Raw genomic sequence first — 22036 nt, 5'->3', positions numbered from 1 at the left:
TCATGGCAATCCACCCCACAGTTGTTGAGACATTTCACTCAAAAGCACGAATGTCAACCTCATGACGACGCTAGAGGGAAAGTCAATGGATCACCTATAAGTCATAAGAATTTACCATGTTGGAACCATGAATGTCTGGCAATCAATCAGAAAATAGTTGTTGTTAGAATATTTCAGTCTGGACCAAAGTGGTGGACAGAATGATCAACCATCAGACCGACAGAGTCATTCCTATAATTACATATTGTGTAGTAACAATTATTGCTGGTTAATTGGGTGTTTTGTGGAAATTATGTCATTGCTGGTGTGATATTTCCAACCTCTGAGGAAACAGCCCCTAAGTTAATAATGTGTGTGTCACGCCCGTGCGTGTGTGCGCGCACGCAGGTGAGGACCAAATCTCAACAGCCCACTGTTGCTGGGAGGACATTCGAGTTATGAAAACAAACCACCTTTTCAGTGATGGCCCCGAGACTGTGGGATAAACTATCTGTGAGTCTGTTTAGGGACACTTGTGTTTGTCTGTATTGTTTTTCTACTTTTTTGTTGTATGTCATAATTCATTGGCCTGTTTTCATTTAGGCCTATCTGTTGTTATTTATTTTTAATTGTATAACTTTGTTTGGTACTTTGGTCAACTTTGATTGTTTTTAAATGTGCTTTATAAATAACAGTGACTTGACTTGATGAGGACAGTCTCAGAAAGTGATTACAGGCTCGAATTTTATGATTTGGGCTTAAAAGTACACTTAATTGAAAATCTTTCTTTTTAATTGTATAACTTTGTTTGGTACTTTGGTCAACTTTGATTGTTTTTAAATGTGCTTTATAAATAACAGTGACTTGACTTGATGAGGACAGTCTCAGAAAGTGATTACAGGCTCGAATTTCATGATTTGGGCTTAAAAGTACACTTAATTGAAAATCTTTTCTTCTGGTATTACATTGTTATTCCAACAGCACTTTGTGTTTAGATTTTTGTTGAGCCTGTCTAACATTCATTACAAAATAATTGTAGGTTATTTGTCCCGTATGATATATTTTCACTGAAGCGGAACTACACGCAGTTGTGTTTTGACACGTCAGCTGTAGGAGCCGGACACATTTAGACGTCGCACGCGCCGCGCTTCCTCGTCCTTCTGTGTTTTTGATGTTCACTGCTGTAATCAGTTTTAACTCAAACGGTAGTCATTTTCTTATTTTTATTAAGATGGCGCCAGTTAGAGATTGAATAAACACAGAATAAAATCGGGTTTCCGGTTGAATGGCTCCGTAATTCAGCCGTTTAGTTCTGTTTTGTTAATTTGGCATGCTGTCATCATCACCAGGTATGTATGAATCATATTACTGCTTGTCTTTTACTTTACTTTTTCACCACATACATGCCCTTTGTATGTCTTTATATTTGCCCTAATTATTCTACTGGAATATACATATATTGTATCGTTTTGTATATGTAAATTAAATGAATCTCCTTATATTTTTAGGCTAACATAATAACTGGTAAATTAATGTGGACAGCTACACATTAATTGATTTATCTGCTCTATAATAAGCCTTAATTGCTTTCTGCCAGAGACTGATGGTGTCAGCGAGCCAAACAGTGTGCACACATTGTATTAGTTTATGACTTTTTTTCACACAGTGGTCGGTCAGTTTGTCTTTTTTTGCTTGTACTTTACCATACGGTATATCCTCCTGAGAACCAAGGAAAATATTTTTTTCCTAATCATATTTTTTTGTGATTCCAGACCTGTTCAGGGTTAAAAAACCATCCTACAATTCACACATTTTTATTTTTATTTTTTATTTTTATTTTACAGCATGTCCACTGTAGTAGACGACAGGATCATTTGAGTACGAAAACAGACACATTTGGTAGATACAAATTTTACCAGATTATAGAGTTTTTTTAACTAAGAATACATACATTTTGGGCTGTAAATTGACTATTATACAAGAATGCAGACATTTTGATTATAAAATAGACACATTTATCATTCTTGAACACTTTTCCTTACATTTTGCAAATATATCTTTACTATTCAATCCTTTTATTGGTCCCCTTTAATCCTTGAGTTATTTGAACAATGAACATAGAACTAATGTGAAACTGATTTTTTGGGGATTTATTTCTTCTGTCAAACTGAATCCAATCTAGTTTTTCTTCACTCTTCATTTTGTTCTTAGTATGTTCTTTGTTAGTGGTGATAGTCCTGGAAGCAATTTCTCTTTTTGGTAATGCAGAGGAACATCTTGCATTTGGTACATCTCATGTACGTCTTGCTCTTGCAGCCCTTATTTCTGCATCTTTCTGCATGCTTGGTATCCATCATCTCAGGCATGTGCATGGCTCCTAGTCTGCGCACAGATGGCTCTGGTTGTGGGATCCTCATTTTAGATGGTGGCTCATACTCATCCTCACTCTCTTCCCAGCTGTTATCCAGTTCCGGACTCTCCAACAGCTCTTCAGCTAGGACTAATTTGAAGTCCAGGTACTGATGTGTGTTCTTGGATGCTCTGTGCAGAGCTTTGCTGTCAGACTTGTATTGTATCCAGGAGTTTGTGATGGCAACATCAAAGAAGTGACTGATCACACGCGATGTCCATTTCTTGGTCCTGCTTGACATACGATAGAAGCTAAGCATGCGATCACAAAGATCCACGCCACCCATGTTGTCATTATACTGCTTAATTACTGCTGGTCTTTTAACCTGGACCATGTGCTTTTCTTTCTTGGACCATCTGGTACAGATGTCTTCTGGGTCTTTCCCATGTACAGTGGATGCCATGAGCACTGGTTTGTTGTCGAACCATTTTGTGATGGCCAGCTCAGGACTCTTTCTGGCCACTGACACTGATGTTCCTCTCCCCTCTTTTTTCAACTGTTTGTCTTCTGGCAGCTGGCACAGCTTTGGGACACGGTTCTTCATTATAGTTCCAGTTGCAGGAAGGCCCTTTGCCAGCAATGCATCCAATAGATCTATGGTTGTGAAGTACCTGTCGAAGAATATGTGGCTTCCTTTTGGAACAGATTCAACCATGCGTAGAACTGCTGCAGCTCCAACTCCTAACCTTTGGACTGTAAAGGTATTCTTCCCTTGGTAGACTTCAAAATCAAGCATCAGACCATTTGGGGATGCGAGGACAAAGACCTTTAGGCCAGTAGGGTTTGGCTTGCCAGGAACATATTGCCTGACTGGACAACGGCCTGTGAATGGGATGATTTGCTCATCAATGCAGACCCTCTCTGGTTTTGCAAGGCTGAGACAGCCTTGCCGTACACGATCGAGTATTGGCCTAACTTTCCAAAGAATATCTGCCTTCTTTGTTTCCTCTGTTACAGCCAGGTCATTGACAATCTTGAGGGAGTTTCTTATCCTGAAGAATCTATCCCTAGACATTTTGCTACTTATGACTGGCACTTTAGTTTTTTTGGCCCAAAACATTTTAATTCTGGGATAGCCAAGGCAGGCCATGTGGACTGAAATGCCAAAGAAGATTTTTATTTCTTGTGGTGTAGTGTTCATACACACTCCTCTGCTTTGCAGCTCTCTTTGATTTGTGTATGTTGCCAAATCTTCAAAGACCTTGTTGTCAATGTACTGTGAAAAGTATTCAATTGGACTCCAGTCTGCACGTGTTGTAGGGTCATCTTGACACACAGGAAGCCCAGGTAACACAGGTGCAAATCTGATATGAAGGGAAAAAAAGATTAATAAATGATAAATAAAAACTCAATGCAGCTAAATTTAAAATTGTGGAACTGCATCAAACATACATATTACTCCTGGCCCACAGGGGGCGTCGAGTTTCCTGCTCATCCCTGTCTGTGTCTGACTCTGTGTCTGCATCTGTCCCTTCAACTGAGCCTTCTGCATCATCTTCATCTTCTTCATCACCGTCTTCTCTCACTGGTTGAAACTCATCCTCATCTCTCTCATCATCTGACAACTCTAAATCTGAATCTCCCTCGACTATTTTGTAAAGAATTCTTTCTGCTTCAGTTCTGTTTCCTATAAAAATGTGGAGTCATTATTTACATGAAGATAGTCCTGATGTCCACTATAGTTGACATTCATAAAATGGCAAATTTTTCAAAAGATACATAATGTATTTGCTATCAGAACTAAATATATGATTCCTAACACCTTAATGAACAAGAAAATATATGATTATCATAGTAACAAAACCATAGACAAACAATATTTGACTCACCTCTTATCTTTCCATAAAATGTGCTTGTTCCTATGCCGTCCATTTTGGATTGAAAGATAGAGGGGGTTCCCGGCCTCCCAGCCAATCAAATAACATATCATTGAAAAGCCCAGGATGTCCTCTGTACAGTACAGCAGGAATTAAGAGACTAGCACAAAAGATTTAAAGGAGAGGGATGAAACTCAAATGTCCACTACGGTGGACATAAGTCAATGGGCTGGGTCTCAGGAGGATATAAACTACAAGACATTTTAAATTCAACATTCAATTTTCCGTGGGACCCTGAAAGTGTCACCTTCACCTTTCACCCCAATAATGACTGACTGTCTCAATTTTTAATTTCTTTACAAACTAATTGCACAGGTGTCTGCTTGTCATATGCAGCGTGTGTATAGTGTGCACAGCACACATGATGAGCGTCATATCATCATTATAGTCAGTCAGAAATTCACTTGACCAGCTGTTTGATCAAGTGCAGTCCATATATCACCACTGTTGGCTGTTTGCATCCGCATATTCAGAATGACAAGACGTACTAGCATTAGACAAACCTGTTGGTTCAATATTGTATTGTAGTTTTTTTGTTGTTGCTGCAGCCTTTCTTTCCATAACTTGCCTGCTTTCAAATAGTGGGATTTACATAAATGAACATATTCATGGGGGCTTCAGAGACTTTCAGTTAATGCCTGTTTTGCTGTCTCAGTAGTTCTCTCTCATCTTTTTTTGCAGGTTTGTTGAGGGCACAGCGGGTTTGATGCCCACCGCTCCAAAATGGAGCATTCAGATTTGATCACACATAAGAACGGGCGGCAGCGGAAGCTGGCGGGTGCCGCCCTCTCTCCTGAACACATGAGAGACATGGACAGGGGAGAGATGAGCTCCTCTGAACCAGAAGTGGAAGAGGAGGCAGAGGGTCTTATCAAAGGGTCTGACTCTGAGGACAGGAGGCACAGAGTCCGTCCTGGGATCCGTGGCGAGTTAGGGAACGTGTTGCTGCTTCTGTTCCTCTACGTGCTGCAAGGGATTCCTCTGGGACTGGCTGGTAGCATCCCTCTGATCTTGCAGAGTAAGAGTGTCAGCTATAAAGACCAAGCCTTTTTCAGCTTTGTCTTCTGGCCATTTAGTCTCAAGCTTCTCTGGGCGCCACTGGTGGACGCTCTCTACTTCAGCAGGTTTGGCAGAAGGTAAGAAGGACACGTGTATACTGTTAATGTAGATGTTTTCATCTGTGTGGATTCTTTTTGCTGCCCTTATTTCTCTCCACTGTCAATCCTCCCACCTGATTTCTGCAGAAAGTCATGGCTGGTGCCCACACAGTACCTGCTGGGCCTCTTCATGCTCTACCTTTCCATGACGGTCAATTCACTGTTGCAGAGTGAGGGAGGACCGAGTGTGGTAACACTTACTGCAGTCTTCTTTATGCTTGCCTTCCTGGCAGCCACACAGGTAGGAAATCATGAACACTGTGTCACAAACACATATTCAGGAAGAGAAATACATTCAAGTAGATCATTTCTGTGCCATTCGTCAAAGGCTGTATCTTCTCTGCCTCAAAGGACATAGCTGTGGATGGCTGGGCCCTGACTATGTTATCCAGAGAGAATGTGGGCTATGCTTCTACATGCAACTCTGTGGGCCAGACAGCTGGCTACTTCCTGGGGAACGTGCTCTTTCTGGCCCTGGAGTCTGCAGACTTCTGCAATACATACCTCAGAATAGAGCCCAAGGACACAGGCATCGTCACCTTGTCAGGTATTACCTATCCTTGACCTAATGGATTAACAAGATAAATTATAATTCATGTGATACTTTACAACGCAACAGTACTTTGGGGGATGGAAGTGAATTTCCTAATGCTTTCTGTTCTTCCGCTGTAGACTTCTTGTTTTTTTGGGGAGTGGTCTTCCTGGTTTCCACCACATTGGTTGCCATCATTAAAAGGGAAAATGAGCACAGCAAAGGAAAGAAGAGGGTGCATGAGGAGACACAGGGTGTCATGGAAACCTATAAGCTGCTGTTCTCTATCATCAAGATGCCCACAGTCTTCACCTTCTGTGTCCTGCTTCTCACTGCTAAAGTACTTAGTACTTTAAATATTTGTTTTACCTTTTGAAATATAAGTTTGAAAGTGTTGCTTTTGCATGTTTGCTGCTTAACATTAAGTATTCATCGTGAATGAGGAGATTTCTCGTGTGTCTTCTCTCAGATTGGCTTCTCCGCAGCAGATGCAGTGACGGGTCTGAAGCTGGTGGAGGCTGGAGTTCCCAAGGAGCAGCTGGCATTGCTGGCAGTGCCCATGGTGCCCCTGCAGATCCTACTACCTGTGATCATCAGTAAATACACAGCAGGTCCCAGACCTCTGGATGTCTTCTACAAGGCCTTCCCTTTCAGGTTATAACACACACACAGGGGCACATAAACCCATGCTTACACACATTCGGTAAGCTAAACACTAACAGAATGGTGTTGCTTTGTGGTGGCAGGTTGCTCATAGGACTGGAGTACGCTCTGCTGGTGTGGTGGACCCCCAGTGTAAAACATGAAGGAGGGTTACCTCTTTACTACTACGCCATAGTGCTTGTTAGCTATGCACTGCACCAGGTTTGTTTTTTCTGTTAATTTCTTTATTGTCTTGTTTTTCTTTTCTGTCTCTAGCACAGTCTTTTAGCACAGTTTTTTCCAGGTGACAGGAACTCGCTGAAATGAGCAAATATGACTCTGATTGAGCACAGCAGGCAGTTGGTTGCAATTTGTCATTGTTAGACATGTTAGCGGCATGGTCCTTGGAAATACTCTGTTGAGATGGTAAACATTATACCTGCTTAACAATAGCATGTTAGCATTATCATTGTGAGCATGTTCGCATGCCGAAGTACAGCCTCAGAGTGCATGACTCTTGTTGTTTGGCTTTATTACTGTAGGAATTAAAAGGAAATTCTGTATGTAATCTATTATGTTGTAGACACACTAATGGATGTTAACGTCTCATTTTTTAGGTATAATGCACAGGTACATAAAGGCCAACAAGTAGTCTTTTTCTATGAACCTTATCTCATTTCCTCTCTCTGCCCCCAGATGTCACTGTGCAACAGAAATAAATCTAAAATCTTGTTTTTTTTTGTTATCCGGTCATGAGGATCCACACAACAGTTAGAAACATACAGTTGATGTGACAGGAATGAAGTCTTTAAATGTCATGATCAGTTTGAACAAATGCTTCTCATGTTGCTACCCTCAGGTGGCGTTGTACAGTATGTACGTGGCCTGCATGGCCTTCCATGCCAAAGTGAGTGACCCCCTCATCGGCGGCACCTACATGACTCTGCTGAACACAGTCACTAACCTCGGTGGAAACTGGCCGTCCACTGTGGCTCTGTGGATGGTGGATCCACTGACCTCTAAGGAGTGTCAGGGGGCCGTCGGGCAGAGCTGTGGCTCTCCAGACGAGGCAGGGGTAAGTAAGCACGGGGAGAGGGGGAGAGGGGGAGAGGGGGAGAGTTGGGGGGGGGGGGGGGGGGGGGGATATGCACAGCAGTGTATGTGATTACCTAGACTTTATAAATGAGCAATTCTTCTTTTGTGTCCCTGTCCCCTTCTCCAGCTGTGCGTTAAGGAGGGCGGTACTTGTGTGACAACACTGGACGGCTACTACGTGGAGTCGGTGGTGTGTGTTGTGATCGGTTTGGCGTGGTGGTTGTGGTTGGGGAAGAAAATGAGGCGGCTGCAGGAACAGAGCCCCGCTGCATGGAGGTGCAGAGCTAATTAGTGATGACACTGTATCAGCAGTACCACAGAGTCTTTATTTTTCTTGCAGCTCTGCATACTGTGCTCCAACTATGACTGAATGGCGGACACACGGTCATTCCACTCTAATCCATCTGGTTTTGTCCCTCTGGTCCTTCTCTAGCTGCTACGTTCAGAAAACCCTCACACTCACACTTTCTCACCTCTGTCACCTTAAAGTACATAAATCTTACGGAAGACACCATTGTCTCTCTGGAGCTATAAATCCATCTCATTGTTACTTGTGCTACCTGTGTTTGTGCCCTGAAAACTCCCAACAACTGGTCAGACTAGTTAACTTTTGCAGAAATTTTTTTTCTTTGTTCGTTCTGAAACCATATTCTGCTGCTTAAAACAGCCTAACCAAACCAGAGCCGAGTCAAAGGATATGGTTAAATCATTTTCTGGGTTTGTATTAACCTGCTTGGATATCCAGATTGTTGAGTTAACTGTGTGCGAAGTACAAATTAAGCTGTTCTGTGCAGTGTTTGCCTTTTGCCCTAAATAGCTTTAAGCTTTAGTAAACTCAGCACTTCAGACCGACTTGTTTACCTTCCTGGCCAGTCACCATTTCATCTATATTAAAGGGATACTTAAGGGAAAAGAAAAGCAAAGCATACAAATGCACTTCTTCGAACTGACTGTATGCACTCAGTTTGAGTTTGACTTCAGACTATCTGAACTGTCCTGATGCTGTTTAACTCAACCCATCTGTGAATCCAAATGATTTAAACCCAGTGTAAAGAACATCTTTCTCTGCTGTTGGACTCAGATCTGAACCAATAATTATTTAAATTTCTTTCCTCTGAAATAATGTGTGCCTTGTTTAGTTTTTCAAAGTCTCTAGAAGCCAACCTTGTTTGAGCTGCAGTGAAACACAGGCAGGGAATATTACAGTCATTTGAAAATGAAGCACTGAAAACGATGAATACTCATTGCGTAACACTGTTTTCATTTATATGCTGTAATTTGGTAGTTTACACAAAACATGCCTGCTTTCGTTACTGTAGTTGATTCTCTGTTTCTACACACACATTCCTTACAAAGATTTTAATTTGCACAGTGATTTATGGATAAGATATCAATATATAATATGACCAATATCACCAATGGTTAAATTAATGTCTAAGATATTAAATGTTTTTTGGTTGGAGTAATGTTTTTATTTTTCCACACTTTACTTAAGTAGCAATACTGGACAGTGCAGCTTTTAAGTTTTGGAACATCTTGTTTATCAATTGGGCCTGGTTGGTAAGTTATTTTTAGGTCACAAGAAGAAAAATAATATTCACAATAAACATGCATATTTCTTTTTTTTGTTAGATTTATATACACGTTATTGAGACACGTTGCATGCTAAAGGCCAATATACTGTAAACTAACTACTAATGCAACATACGATTACAGGAGTCCTAATTAAAACACCATTTGCAGTGTAGATGAAGGGTCCCTTAGCAGATCCCATCTGAGTGGGACATTACCACCAGCCTGAAAAGTATGCAGGTGAAAGAAAACAATTCAGATGCCAGACCAGCAGCCTTGGCGAGAAACTCGATAAGCCAATGCTCTGTTTGTTTTGCATATTGTACAATAGAATTGAATGTTACAGTATTTTCTCCAAAGCCAGCATTGAAAAGAATCCAACGGCTCTGTCAAATGTAAATGCTGAAGCACACAATCAGGGTTCATATGAGGACACAAGAGGAAAATACTGAATTTTTATCACATTTTGCATAGTTTCTGATTTCGATTGCTGTCTTTGTGAATCGACGTAAAATGTCAAACGTCTCCAGATAATGGTGGTTATTTTTTCTCTTTTGTCCGCCGATTCCTGTGAAATGCAATTAGTCCCTTATGCTGTACATTAAACTCACACTGGGCAACTCCTATTAGTTTCCATACTACATGGTGTTGCTGTGATGTTTTTTAGGCCTTTCATGTTCATTTGTGCCAGTACAACACTGTAATGTCACAACAATCCATCCTTAGAGCCTTTTGCCAATAATAGGGCAACACTACGTTTTATGTTTTGATTTTTTTGACATACTAAACTGTGTGACCGTTCATTTACAGCAACATGTGTGTTAGGTTTCATAATGTGGTTTTTAGGATTTGACTTCAGTTTCTTAAAAAAAAAAAAAAAGGCTTTTAAGTGGTGGTGAACTATTATTTCAGCTACAGAGAATTTAATGCATCTTGAAATGTTACCTCACAAACCTTTTATTGAAGACTTTTGTTTTATGACAATTAGTGATTTTGTTTTTTTTTTAAATTGCACAACTTTTGTTTACATCTGAATCCCCAATCATATAAAGGATTGCAGTGTGACAGTATAGCGATACATTTAAATATATTAGCAGCAGTGCTCTGATGTTTTGATAATGAAGTTGGACATTCATAAGATCCAATGTTGAAAAATAATGTAATTTAAAACATATGTAGTTTGTTTTTCCTGAAACTTTGAATACAGATTATAAAGAAAAAAACACGACGCACTCTGTTTTTTACATTTTATTGTAATTTTCCTTGCTTTTCAGGATTTCTAAAGTTTCCCTCCTAAACAAGTGAACGCTGATGCAAGAGGTTATAAATGCTGTCCCATGTTTTTGGAGAATTAAACCCCACAACTGCAGACAGTGTCCAGATCAACTGGTGCCACGGTCTCTAATTTGAGATCACTCCAGGGAGTCCCCATCACCGCCACGGCCCACAGTCTCTTGGGTGGCTGGTGTGGGGTCATACACAAAGCAGCACCATGACCAGTGTGAGGTTTTGGGTGGTGATGGGAGAAGTGAGGCGCTAATGTGGCATCAAGCTGAATTATGCCTGGTGATGCGTCAACTTATCCAGTGATAAATCCCTGTGTCATACGCCCGAAGAGCAGATAATGTGAATGAAGTATGGGTCCCACATCAAACACGCCAATCCATAACACCAATGCCGAAAGAATGTAAAAAGTCAACATGTTTTTTTTTTTTTCTTGTTTAATTGAGGCTCTCTGATTCATCGTTGATGTATAGCACAGTTAATACATCCATTTTGTAAAACATCATAAGACATTAAGCTATATTCATCAATATCAGAACCTCTGCTTGTCCGCTGCTCACAATGATGATTTCTTTGATCTTCAATAGTAAACCTAATTCATAACATTTCATTCAGAACCAGGAAGCATCTGTTTAAGAACTCTCAAAATCTCCCCATGGAAGCAACTTCCTTGCTGGCATTCATTCAAACAGCACAAAGCAGCACTTTGGACGCCGTCTTGAATTGAGGCCAACAGCATTTTTAGAGTAGATCGTTTGCATACTGTGTGATACATTATCGCCTTTGATTTCCAATTCGCACAAAGGCTGTAGGCTCCTCAAAACATTTCCAGTCCTACTAGTCCAGTTCAGAAGACAAAGGTCATAAGACCTGAGGTGTCAGAGGAGTGGTGGTGAGACAATGATGTTGTCGGTAGCACTTTTAACTGCAGCACGCTGGAATCCCAGACCCATGCACAAACTCCCAAGTTGTGACAGTATATGTAGTGTGCTGATGTGCAATTTTGGGATTCTAATTGTCTCTAGCATCCGTATCTTTTTGCTTCATTTCTTAAAAAATATCAACAAAGAAAAAAAAAAAACAGAAATAAACTCTCCTAAAGAGGCGCGGTGGGTCATAGGTTCATACGTAGATGTTCTGGCCGTTTGGCCATGACGGGATAGGTTTGCTGCTTCATCTGAGCCAGGTTGACCCCGGCAGGCTGACGGATGGGAAGAGGGGCCGAGGCCTCGGAGCTTGTTGTGACGTCCATTTGCTCTGGGGTGGACAGCTCCATGGCCTGGTCCTGAGGTGACTGGAGGACGCTTGGTCCTCCGCCGGGAAGGAGGGGGCTCCGGGCCCAGCACTCCCCCCCCTGAGAACTTGACTGGGCTGAAAAGACAGGAAAAGATGAGGCATTTGTAACGACATGGAAGATTTGTTGATGATGTGTCTTTCTGCTATGTTACCGACTATTTCAACAGTCTTCAGAAACCAAATTCAGCCACGTAGAACAGAACTGAGATGAGAAGTTTTAGGAGAACAGACTTCTGGGCTTAATCTATTAGTGTGCATGATAAAGCGAGCCAAAGCTCAACATTATTACTGAATAGACAACATGTATATTATTATTTTCATTATGTAGATTAAGATGCCATATTTTTCTCAATATCAGTAATTAATGTAAGGCCCAGTGTAGGAATCTGGGGGCTTACCAGTCAAGGACGTCAACCAGTACACAATGTCAGACATTTGTCTCCCTAGTGCCTGCTGCAGACACGCCGACATACCTGAGGGGGGTTCTTGGGCTGTCCATGATCCGTCGAGGGGAGCGGATCTTTGGCTCAAATGAGAACTTTTCTTTGATGTTTTCCAGGACTGATGGAGCGACATACGTGAAACCCTACAAGAACAAAGACATCAGAGATAAAACACAGGTACGGTTGGGGAACATTTGAAAGGCAGAGCTAGCGCTAGGAAGAAATCATCAATTACGGAGCCAGAAGCAGCAGCGTGATCCAGATCTAACTGGCCAAAGAGCTCCAGCTGACTGGTTTGGTTTCTTCTTATTATGCACACCAGAGTTGTCTTATTGATTGAATATATGACAATACAAACTTATATTGCGGCAAAATGGAAGAATTACATGTTTATCATGAAAACCTGTGGTGTTTTTGTTAACATTAAATAACTGAAAAGAGAAGTAAACAGAGTTTTCCATGCTTTATAACAGAGGATAAGAATGCAAAATGCAACATTTCAGTACAAGCTTATGAATCACTTCTTTGCATGTAAAAGGTTCTGTGATTTCTCACCGTGTTCCTGAAAACATGAACCTTTGGGGAGTTTTTCTTTTGTGATCAAGAGACACTGCCAATTTAAAATATCAACGAGCTGTCAGAGAAAGATGGGGAAATGTAGTCCGAGAAGTTACCAGGAAGGCTTGATTCGCACTCTCACTGAGGGTCGAGTCATCCGGGCTGTCGACTGGCGTCTGACTGGTGAACTTCGAGTCAAACTGACTCACGTCTTCAGCTGATTGCTGAGAAGATGGAAGAGAAGGCAAACACAGGTGAGGAGGTGCGGCAATATAAGTAAGATGTGTCGACTAACAACACGTGGGTATGAAACAAGAGAGGACCCTGGTTCAGTTACCGAAACATATTCAGTTTCGGGCTGCAACTAATCATATTTTCACCGTGAATTATTTTCTCAATTAACTGATTAGTTGTTTGGTTTATAAAATGTCATATCAGTATTTTGCAAATCCCAAGATTACATCCTCAAATGCCTTTTTTTGTCCACAACCCAAAAATATTCAGTTTAATGTCATAGGGGAGTAAAGAAGCCAGAAAATATTCACATAATGGAACTGGAAGGAGCTAAGGAGCTTGAATCAGAGAATTGTGACTTTTTTCCTTAAAAAATAACTCAAACCGATGATCAAAATAGTTCAAGATTAATTTAATAGTTGACAACTAATCGATTAATGATCGCAGCGCTAATTCAATTGGTTTCATCTGAGCAGGCAACCAGAATTAAACCCTTCTGGATTTCACAATCCAAATTTGTGAGCTGACAGAGATCTAACTTAAACATTTAACCTTCTTATATTTCCCACCCTAAGACTACAAGTAGAAGTATCCGATTCAGAATTTCCCAGTGCTCTGCTCAGATACTCACCAGAAAAGGTTTGAAGGGAGGCTCCACTTTTCGAGCCAGCAAATCCTCCCAGTTGATGTGTCGAAAGAAGGGATGAGCCTATGGGGTATCAAATGCAAACAAGAGTGTTACTGTATGAACAGACGACCATAAAACATAGCCTCTCAGTCTGGGAAAACTTAAAACAAGTTGCCATTCATGCACCCACAGCTTTTTCCAATAAATCAGAGTGTGAGTACAAGCAAATCATAAATAACTTCCATACACAATGTTAAAATGAGTATTTTTCCCTGCGGGTGTTGCAGCTGCACAGATGAAAATATTAGGTAATAATATTTTAGTATTTTGTAAGTCATGCTCCTTAGGGCACTGTAATTTTGGCATATAAAAGCAGTATACTGGTGTTCAGTGCTCAGTAGGAGTTGGTGTGTTGTGTCGTCCAGCCCCTGCACGTTCTCACCTGCACCTCTGTGGCATCTCCAGTTCCCGCTCCCAGCCGTGACGAGGCGTTTCTCTTCAGCAACTGTACAACCAGCAGTCAAAAGTCAGAAGAATACACAGCACACAGCAACCCCACACTTATTCTGGATAAACACAAGCGGCGTACGCTTTAAACAAACAGGAGATACCCGCTTCAGAAGATCTCTAGCTTCTTGTGTGAGGTAGGGCGGGAGGCTGAGCTTACACTTCAGGATTTTGTCAATAGTCTTTTTTCGGTTTTCACCAGTGAATGGTGGCTACAGCGGGAAAAAGAGATGCATATTTTATAACAGTGCATAATAGTGAGAGAGAAGTAGAAACTTTTTTTTTCATATGTTGTAAATGTTTAACTGACCGCTCCTGTGAGCATGTCGTACATCAGAGCGCCCAGACTCCACCAGTCCACGGCTCTGTTGTGTCCGCTTCTCATCAAGATCTCGGGGGCCCTACAACAAGAAGGTGAGTGCACATTTCTTACTAATGAACTAATGTCAAGGAGTCAACGGTAAGCATGACAGAAGGAGGAGAAGCATGTTTGTATGTGAGAGAGGGAGAGAGATCAGGAAGAAAATGAGAGAGCGCTTTTTGTGTTAACAATTGTATACACTATGATTTCCTGCTGTGAATCTATTCTGTACATGACATATATTGCATCTCTGTCTGTCCTGGAAGAGGGATCCCTCCTCTGTTGGCGTTCCTGAGGTTTCTACAATTTTCCCCCCCGCGGTTAAATTTTAAATTTGTTTTTTTTGACAGAGGGGATTGTATGCTGTACAGATTATAAAGCCTCTTGAAGCACTTTGTGATATTGGGCTATATAAATAAAAATGACTTGACTTACATATATTCAATGGTACCACAGAAAGTGTGGGTGACTGTGCCGTCGTGAATTGACTCTTTACACAGCCCAAAGTCTGTCAACTTTACATGGCCTGAAAGGAAAAACAAAAACACATATTCAGTAATCATTTACAATCCTTTTCACCCCTTTGTGGTGAATATACTGGACAAAAATTGCATTCAGTCACGATAAGACCTTTATTTACTTATAGTCATGAGGCATGCGTGATATTTGTGCATATGGATGCTTATGTTATAAGGTTAAATACTGTTTCTTTTTTTGGACATATGCAGGAAAGGTCTGAGCTCATTTCTTGCGTGCGCGCACACACACACACACACACACACACACACACACACACACACACCTTGGTTGTTGAGCATGATGTTCTCAGGCTTTAGGTCTCTGTAGATGATGCCCTTCTGGTGCAGATGGCCCAGAGCCATGGAGATCTCTGCCAGGTAAAAACTACACAAAAAACAAAACAAACAATGAACATATTTAAATATCAACTTCATGCCAAGAAACAGCACTTTACTTCTAAATAAGGAACTGGTCTGTTTAACCGACTGTCATTTTACTGGTGAGAGTTGACTGGTAAGAAGTTTCATATACTGTACCTTGAGTTTGAAAATGGTTAAACTGCTGATCAAAACTGCGTTTGAGGTTTCCTGAGGTGCAATTTTAACAGACGCCTGCCAGCCAATCAGAAACGGGTATTTTCCACAGTGATGCCGATAGTCCTGCCAACATGTCTGTGCATCCCTATTTACTATGAAGATGAACAACGCTCACCAGGCTGTGTCTTCCATGAAGATGCCCTCCCTCTCCAGCTGCATGAAGAGTTCCCCTCCTGCACAGGTGAACACATGTTTATGCCATTAACATGGGTGACACGCATATGTAGGTTCCCACCATCCCCAAAGGTTAGGCTGTGTGACTCTTACTACTGACTACCCCGGAGGAGACAAGTAGAAAGTTTAGCTGCCTTTCTACTTATTAGATAGTCTGTTTTGGCACTGACCCACAAACAGAAACCTGATTCCTTCTTCATGAATCACACTATTAATAGACTGCCATACATAAGATAGAGCAAGATTATACTTATGCCATTTGATGGAAAGGAGAAATGAGAAGCCAAGCTACAACCTGTACTGCAATATTTTTTTGTCATTTTGCCAGTGTGTATACGAGAGGTAGAGAAAAACAAAGGTGTGAGAATTTGATACAGAGAGACTGTCGGTGTGTGTGTGTATCCTAAGTTTGTGTGAATGAATCAACAGACTTATGATAAAGTTATGCAATCTGATTATTTAAGCTTATCTAATTTAGACTGTAGACACAATTAATCACAATAGCAAACACTAAAATACAAGCAGCGTTTTCACACTTACTCTGCATGCGTAAATCTTCCTGCAGAATGAGTGTTTGGAGTGGACAGACTTTATTGTCCCTGAGGGGCAATTTGGTTTGCAAACAGTCGACACAATAAAAAGAAAAAAACGCATAAGTACATATAATAACTCTACAACAGATGCAATCAGAATAAAGTTGCAATGAGCTATAAAAGCACTAAGAGTCCACGACTCCTCTGTTAAAGTGTGTATGCAATAGCAACTAGAAATACAGTTTGTTTAAGAACCCAACAGCTGAGGGAACAAATGATCTCAGATAATTGTTTGACTAGGCCCTCCCAGGGGAAAAAAAACTGTACCTCCTCCCTGATGGCAGAAGTCAAAATACTGCATGGAGAGGGTCTGAGTGGCTCTAACTTGATAAACCTGGCCAAGATCATTCAAAGCGGTGCCAATGGTCCAGTTGTGTGTCTATGTGTACATTTCTGGTACTAACCACTCAGGTACTCCAGAATGAGATACAGCTTCCCTCCAGTCTGGAAGGCGTAGATGAGATCAACAATGAAGGGATGCTTCACTTCCTCCAGGATGTTCCTCTCTGCCTTGGTATGGGCCGTGTCCTTGGCGTTGCGCACAATCATAGCCTGGTGTGTCCCCACCCCACCCCCGAAAAAGCATATCAACGTTAAGTCATGTTTTGACCCATGCAGATGTGAAATGCTCCAAACAACATTTCCTGCCAACAGGCTTTGTGTCGCTGCCTGACGAGCTGCTTGCTCGTTTGCTCTGCATGACTAATAGAGACAAGTATTCCACTATACAACATCTGAGAGGCAGTGGTTGAGCTGGGCAATTTAGGCAACTATGTCACTGAGATAGACGAGCGCCAATTCTTAATTATTGCTAATGTAGTTTAATGAATAAACAAAGTTCAACAAGGCAGATCATACTACTTCTACATTTTTATTAGAAATTATGCTCAGACAGCGACAGGCCTTTACTACTCTAAAACTATACTAAATTTTTTTTTTATAATAATAATAAATATATATATATATATATATATATATATATATATATATATATATATATATATATATGTGTGTGTGTGTGTGTGTGTGTGTGGATTACAATCCTATAGAGTTTACTGGTGTCAATAGACTGATCACTATTGTGGTTTTCTATGTACAGTGCCTTCTGTTCCGCTCCTTTCTACTGCTCCCGGTTCTGTTTATGTTTGCTAACCACTTCTGTGCTGAAGAGCTTTATGTCAGCAATAATGTTGTCTCAGCTTTGAGTGTTAGAACTTCGACAACAGATGGAGCTCGGGCAGACTGAGGCTGTGACAAGACCTTTGATTTTTAAAGGTGCAGTATAGCTTGCTGACTGAGATGTCTTTACATTTCTTGATCACGTTTTGCTTAGGCCGAATACGAATTAGGGACTGTGTTCAGTCCCTTCTCACTCACAAACGGGGCTTTTGTTCACTTTACTGGACGACCAAAAACAGTAACTAATCGTCATCTATTAATGCAACCCTTGTAACTGCTCTACTATGCTACTGGCCATTACTTCTGTTGTATAGTCTGGCCCGTGTTTATCAAGCATCTCAGAATCCCTGTAGTTCCACCTCAGAGTAGGGGGCGCACACACACAGCAAGGAATCAAAGTTCTCATTTAAGACTAAATGACATGACTGGTACATGACACTCGTATCAGCATAAAGAGAAAAATTTAGAAAAAGAAAAAGTTTTTCTCAATGGTTTCAATGTGCAGTCAACACATTCAAACACAAACAGGCTGAATTAGAAATAATGTGAAGCAGGAAAACCTATATTAATTACAGTATTATATTGCTTGTATTACAACTTAGTTTTGCCCATAGAGAGACTAAGAATATATTTGATCAAAACATATAAATTACACACTTCTGAAAAGTAAACTGCATATTTCTCTTACCACTACAGCCTGCTGGGAAGTGCAAACAGGTTAGGACAGTTCTGCAGCTCTCTGGAAAGACATGAAAATCTTCCTCGTTTGAGATAAAGTTGATAAAGTGCTTTCACTCCTAAGCCTATATGTGAATGTGAGTTTTGGGCAAGTCAGGGCTGATTTCGTACTCTGAGATGCTTCATAAATGGTTGGACTGGTTGGAATCTGGTAGGTGTCACTGGGGTCTCTTTAGCCAATCAAGCAGAAGCAGTGTGACTATCAAGCTGAATCTAACAGGCTGAGGCAGAGAGTTTTAAGTGCCAAGGCTGCAGCAGGACATATGGCAATCTACCAACAAGCAGTGAAATCTTACCCCACCACAGGCTTCGAGGGCAGCCAGTATTTGCAGACAGAAGCACCATAATGTTTGTTTGTAATAACAAGCATACAATTATATTCATAGGATACAAACTGAAGGCAGCTGTACATAACTCTAATTGAAGTGACTGAAGCTGGATTGTATTTCGGCATTGACAAGGGCAAAAAATTAAGTACCTTTTTTAAAACTTTCATGGCAAATATTTTGCCCGAAGCGGCTCCAACAACTTTTCGAACTTGAAAAACCTGCACAGAAGGGAAAGCATAAAATAATCAAATCAACAGCTGAAGGAATTCTGACTCAAAATCACTCTGTACTTCACATTACAGAGGGAATCTACAGGAGTGTGTGCATGTTAAGTGAACTTTCTCATGTATTTTCTTAAGACTTGCTGCTGCTTCTCTACAACAAGTACCTTTCCATAACCACCTTTCCCCAGGACCCGCAGCAGCTCAAAGCACTCCGGTCTGATGTTCTCCGTCCCCTGATTGACGTTGTCCTCTGATATCTCAATCTTCTCGCAGTCGTCCATGTTGCTGCAGAGGCACATTTAATGCATTGTCCTCACACTTTCATGAATTCAATTGCAAAAATCACACAAACACAGGTGGACATATTGAATACTTACAACTCAAATCCACTGCACTGGTCCATGATATTGATTTGAGCCTGGAAGGAAAAGTGAAAACACAAGTTATTTAGTGTTTTTGGTCATTCTTTCTTCCATTTTTCCTTTTTTACACAATACACCTGTAGGAGCGTTCGACCTCATATGAACATTTCTGTATTTTGTAACAGAAGTGTTTCAACACAAGGAGAAAAAAAGGAAATACAGAAATGTACTATGATAGTAAAGCATTTATAAAATGTGACATCCTATACAAATAAATTCCTATCAACAGGATTATGGCTGCAATTAAATAAAGAAGAAGTTATTCAAATCTAAAAAATAAATGTACTTGAGATATAACATTTCAGCATCGCATCGCAATGTGCCCTTGCGCAATAGTCACATCGCAGAACAATGCAATGTCAAGTCAAATTAACTCAAACAACATTTTTGCTGCTTGATACAAAAGGAAAACTTGCACGGTTCTCATTTTTCATGACTCATCTACAACAGAAGTCTGCATGCACAGCAAACCACCTTTCACAATATTGTTCTTGATCAGTTTATCATATAGCCAAAACAGGCCACGCCCCCGACAACTTGAAAATGAGTGAGGAACATGAGAAAACCACAGAAACAGTGGATTTGGATGCAAAAAGAAAAGAAACTTCTGTATAGCACTCAGGGGGATGGTGTATAGCTGCTCTTTATTTTTTCCTTTAATCATTTAGTTTAAAATATGTTTACTACATTAAAGCTCAAGAAAGGATAGTTTGCATTCAAAAAAAGTATTCTGACTAAAAAGAAATATTTCAGCTTATTTATTTTTACTATCTATGTATTTCCCTTACCAAATCTCCCCAATATTTCTAGGATGCTTAATTCTTTTCAAATAGAGCACTTGAAGTCATCTGGTGAAAATTCCTGTATTTTGTCATATCGCAGAAAAGAAAAATATTGCAATGTCAGTTTTTTCCCCAATATCGTGCAGCCCTGTTTTAGATGACATCATATAACTACTGAGCTAGAATAAAACTGAATTACATTTAGAGCTGCAACGATTAATCGATTAGTTGATCAACAGAACTGCTTTTCTATGTTTTGATATCATTGTAAAGTGGATGTCTTTGGGTTTTGGGGCTGCTGGCTGAACAAAACAAGACATTTGAAGGAAAATCTGAAGGGCAATTTTCACTATTTTCGGTCATTTCATAGACCAAACAACAACAAATTGATTAATGCAGAATTTAACTGTCAGATTACCCGGTAATGAAAATAATCTCAAAAGATATACTACTGTACAAAACTTTAGACAAACTATCTACCTCTTTACAAAGTTGTTTGGTGTCACATTCACACCTGGGTGTGATGTGATACCAACAAACAAGAGCTATTATGAGGAATAGTTGCCCAATTCATACTAAATGAACATCAACATGATATTTAGCAAAAGCAGAACAGTTGTTTCTCTTAATGGAAAATATGTGTATCTCCTGTTGAGTAACGTTGCTACTCCTTTAATAGCAGGCAGTGATGGTTTTGTTGTAACAAGATACCCAATCACACTAAGTGTTGGTTGATGTTAAATGCAGTGACTGTCTGTAGTAGTTCTGTGCTGCTGCTGCTGCTGCTGCTGTGACTCTTGTGTGAACAGAAACACGCAGGCGACAGCTTTAATTAACTCCATATAGTTTCGGTCTGTCAGTCTTGCCAAAATAAACTGTTGCACACGGAGCCACATTTATCACTGCAGCACCTTTGGCCAAGTAAGGCTCTGCTTGCACAACCCCAACATGACAGCGGTAGTTTTTAGACGTGACAGCCTGAACAACGCATGCATTTTACCGCTCGCTATCGTTACTAGTAAAATAAAGACAGAACAAGTGACAGCTCTGTCATGATTGCTGTCAGGCTAAAGGCGGCGAGCTAGCATTAGCCTCGGTAAACCCTGTTTGAAAAGGCCCGAGAGCCCCGGCTGCAGGAGCAGGCCCACGGTGGCAGGCAGGCTACCAGGCTAGCTGCAGCTAGCTGCTGTGCATGAAGTGTTTCTGCTGTGAAAACTCTCGCAGCTACGTTTAACATCTTCCATCAAAGTACCTCCTCAATCTCATCGTCGGAGACATTTTCCTCCGGCTGGTCCAAATCAATGTCAAACACTCCAGCCATGGCAGCGCTTCGCTCGAATCGCTCTGTCACAGACCGCAAGGATAGCAGGCTTCCCCCACCTCATGGACAAACACACACCGCCGCCATAACCGGCTACTACACTGAGCATGCGCACTGCAACCCTCAACAAAAGGGGCGGCAACCTGAGAGGTTTGGTTTTATTTTGTCATAAAACAACAACAGCACACGGTGCATTCAGAAATATTAAATAAACCTCCTCCAATAAAGTATTCCAAATCCTGGCCCTTATCAAAAGCACCTGGATCCGGAATCCAGTCTCTGGTAACACCTCAGCTGTATTTAAACATTTATGCACGTACTCTGCTACTAAATACTGGAATGTATTATGTTTAAATGGGTTCTGTTTTCTACTAAAACCACCGTAAAAAGACAATAAATCCACGTTGAGGAAAACATCAGATGTTATGTTGTTGATGCCTGTTCAGTTAATTGCCCGCATTCTAATCACACACATCCAAATAACAATAAAGGCGAAAGGCGGGGTACTACTACTACTACTACTACTACTACTAATAATAATAATAATAATAGTAATAATAATATTAATATATCCAAATTATATT

General features: G+C 40.7%; 2 protein-coding genes across 2 annotated transcripts; one reads left to right on the top strand and one right to left on the bottom strand.

The window, feature by feature from the left end:
* Nucleotides 1–1101: 1101 nt before the first annotated feature.
* On the top strand, nucleotides 1102–10489 carry slc33a1 (solute carrier family 33 member 1). Its single transcript, XM_038692616.1, has 9 exons — nucleotides 1102–1328; nucleotides 4948–5402; nucleotides 5511–5664; nucleotides 5775–5970; nucleotides 6096–6295; nucleotides 6425–6609; nucleotides 6702–6819; nucleotides 7457–7672; nucleotides 7820–10489. The coding sequence occupies exons 2-9, from the start codon at nucleotides 4990–4992 to the stop codon at nucleotides 7982–7984; spliced, it is 1647 nt and encodes a 548-aa protein (XP_038548544.1). The 5' UTR covers nucleotides 1102–1328; nucleotides 4948–4989; the 3' UTR covers nucleotides 7985–10489.
* A 478-nt stretch (nucleotides 10490–10967) lies between these two features.
* rps6kb1b (ribosomal protein S6 kinase b, polypeptide 1b) lies at nucleotides 10968–21565 on the bottom strand. The gene is given in 16 exon segments (XM_038692617.1): nucleotides 10968–11905; nucleotides 11907–11919; nucleotides 12318–12430; nucleotides 12962–13069; nucleotides 13711–13788; nucleotides 14150–14212; nucleotides 14319–14426; nucleotides 14525–14615; nucleotides 15011–15101; nucleotides 15378–15478; nucleotides 15806–15863; nucleotides 16862–17009; nucleotides 18853–18921; nucleotides 19092–19212; nucleotides 19305–19345; nucleotides 21384–21565. Coding segments are annotated over 16 exon segments (1515 nt in total). The 5' UTR covers nucleotides 21453–21565; the 3' UTR covers nucleotides 10968–11662.
* Between the last annotated feature and the right edge of the window lie 471 nt (nucleotides 21566–22036).

The sequence above is a fragment of the Micropterus salmoides genome, unplaced genomic scaffold (genome assembly GCF_014851395.1).
Source record: "Micropterus salmoides isolate LMB-PRFRI ecotype aquatic unplaced genomic scaffold, ASM1485139v1 Ms_hic_scaffold_3, whole genome shotgun sequence".
NCBI lineage: Eukaryota > Metazoa > Chordata > Actinopteri > Centrarchiformes > Centrarchidae > Micropterus > Micropterus salmoides.
This window is presented reverse-complemented; position numbering and strand designations above follow the sequence as displayed.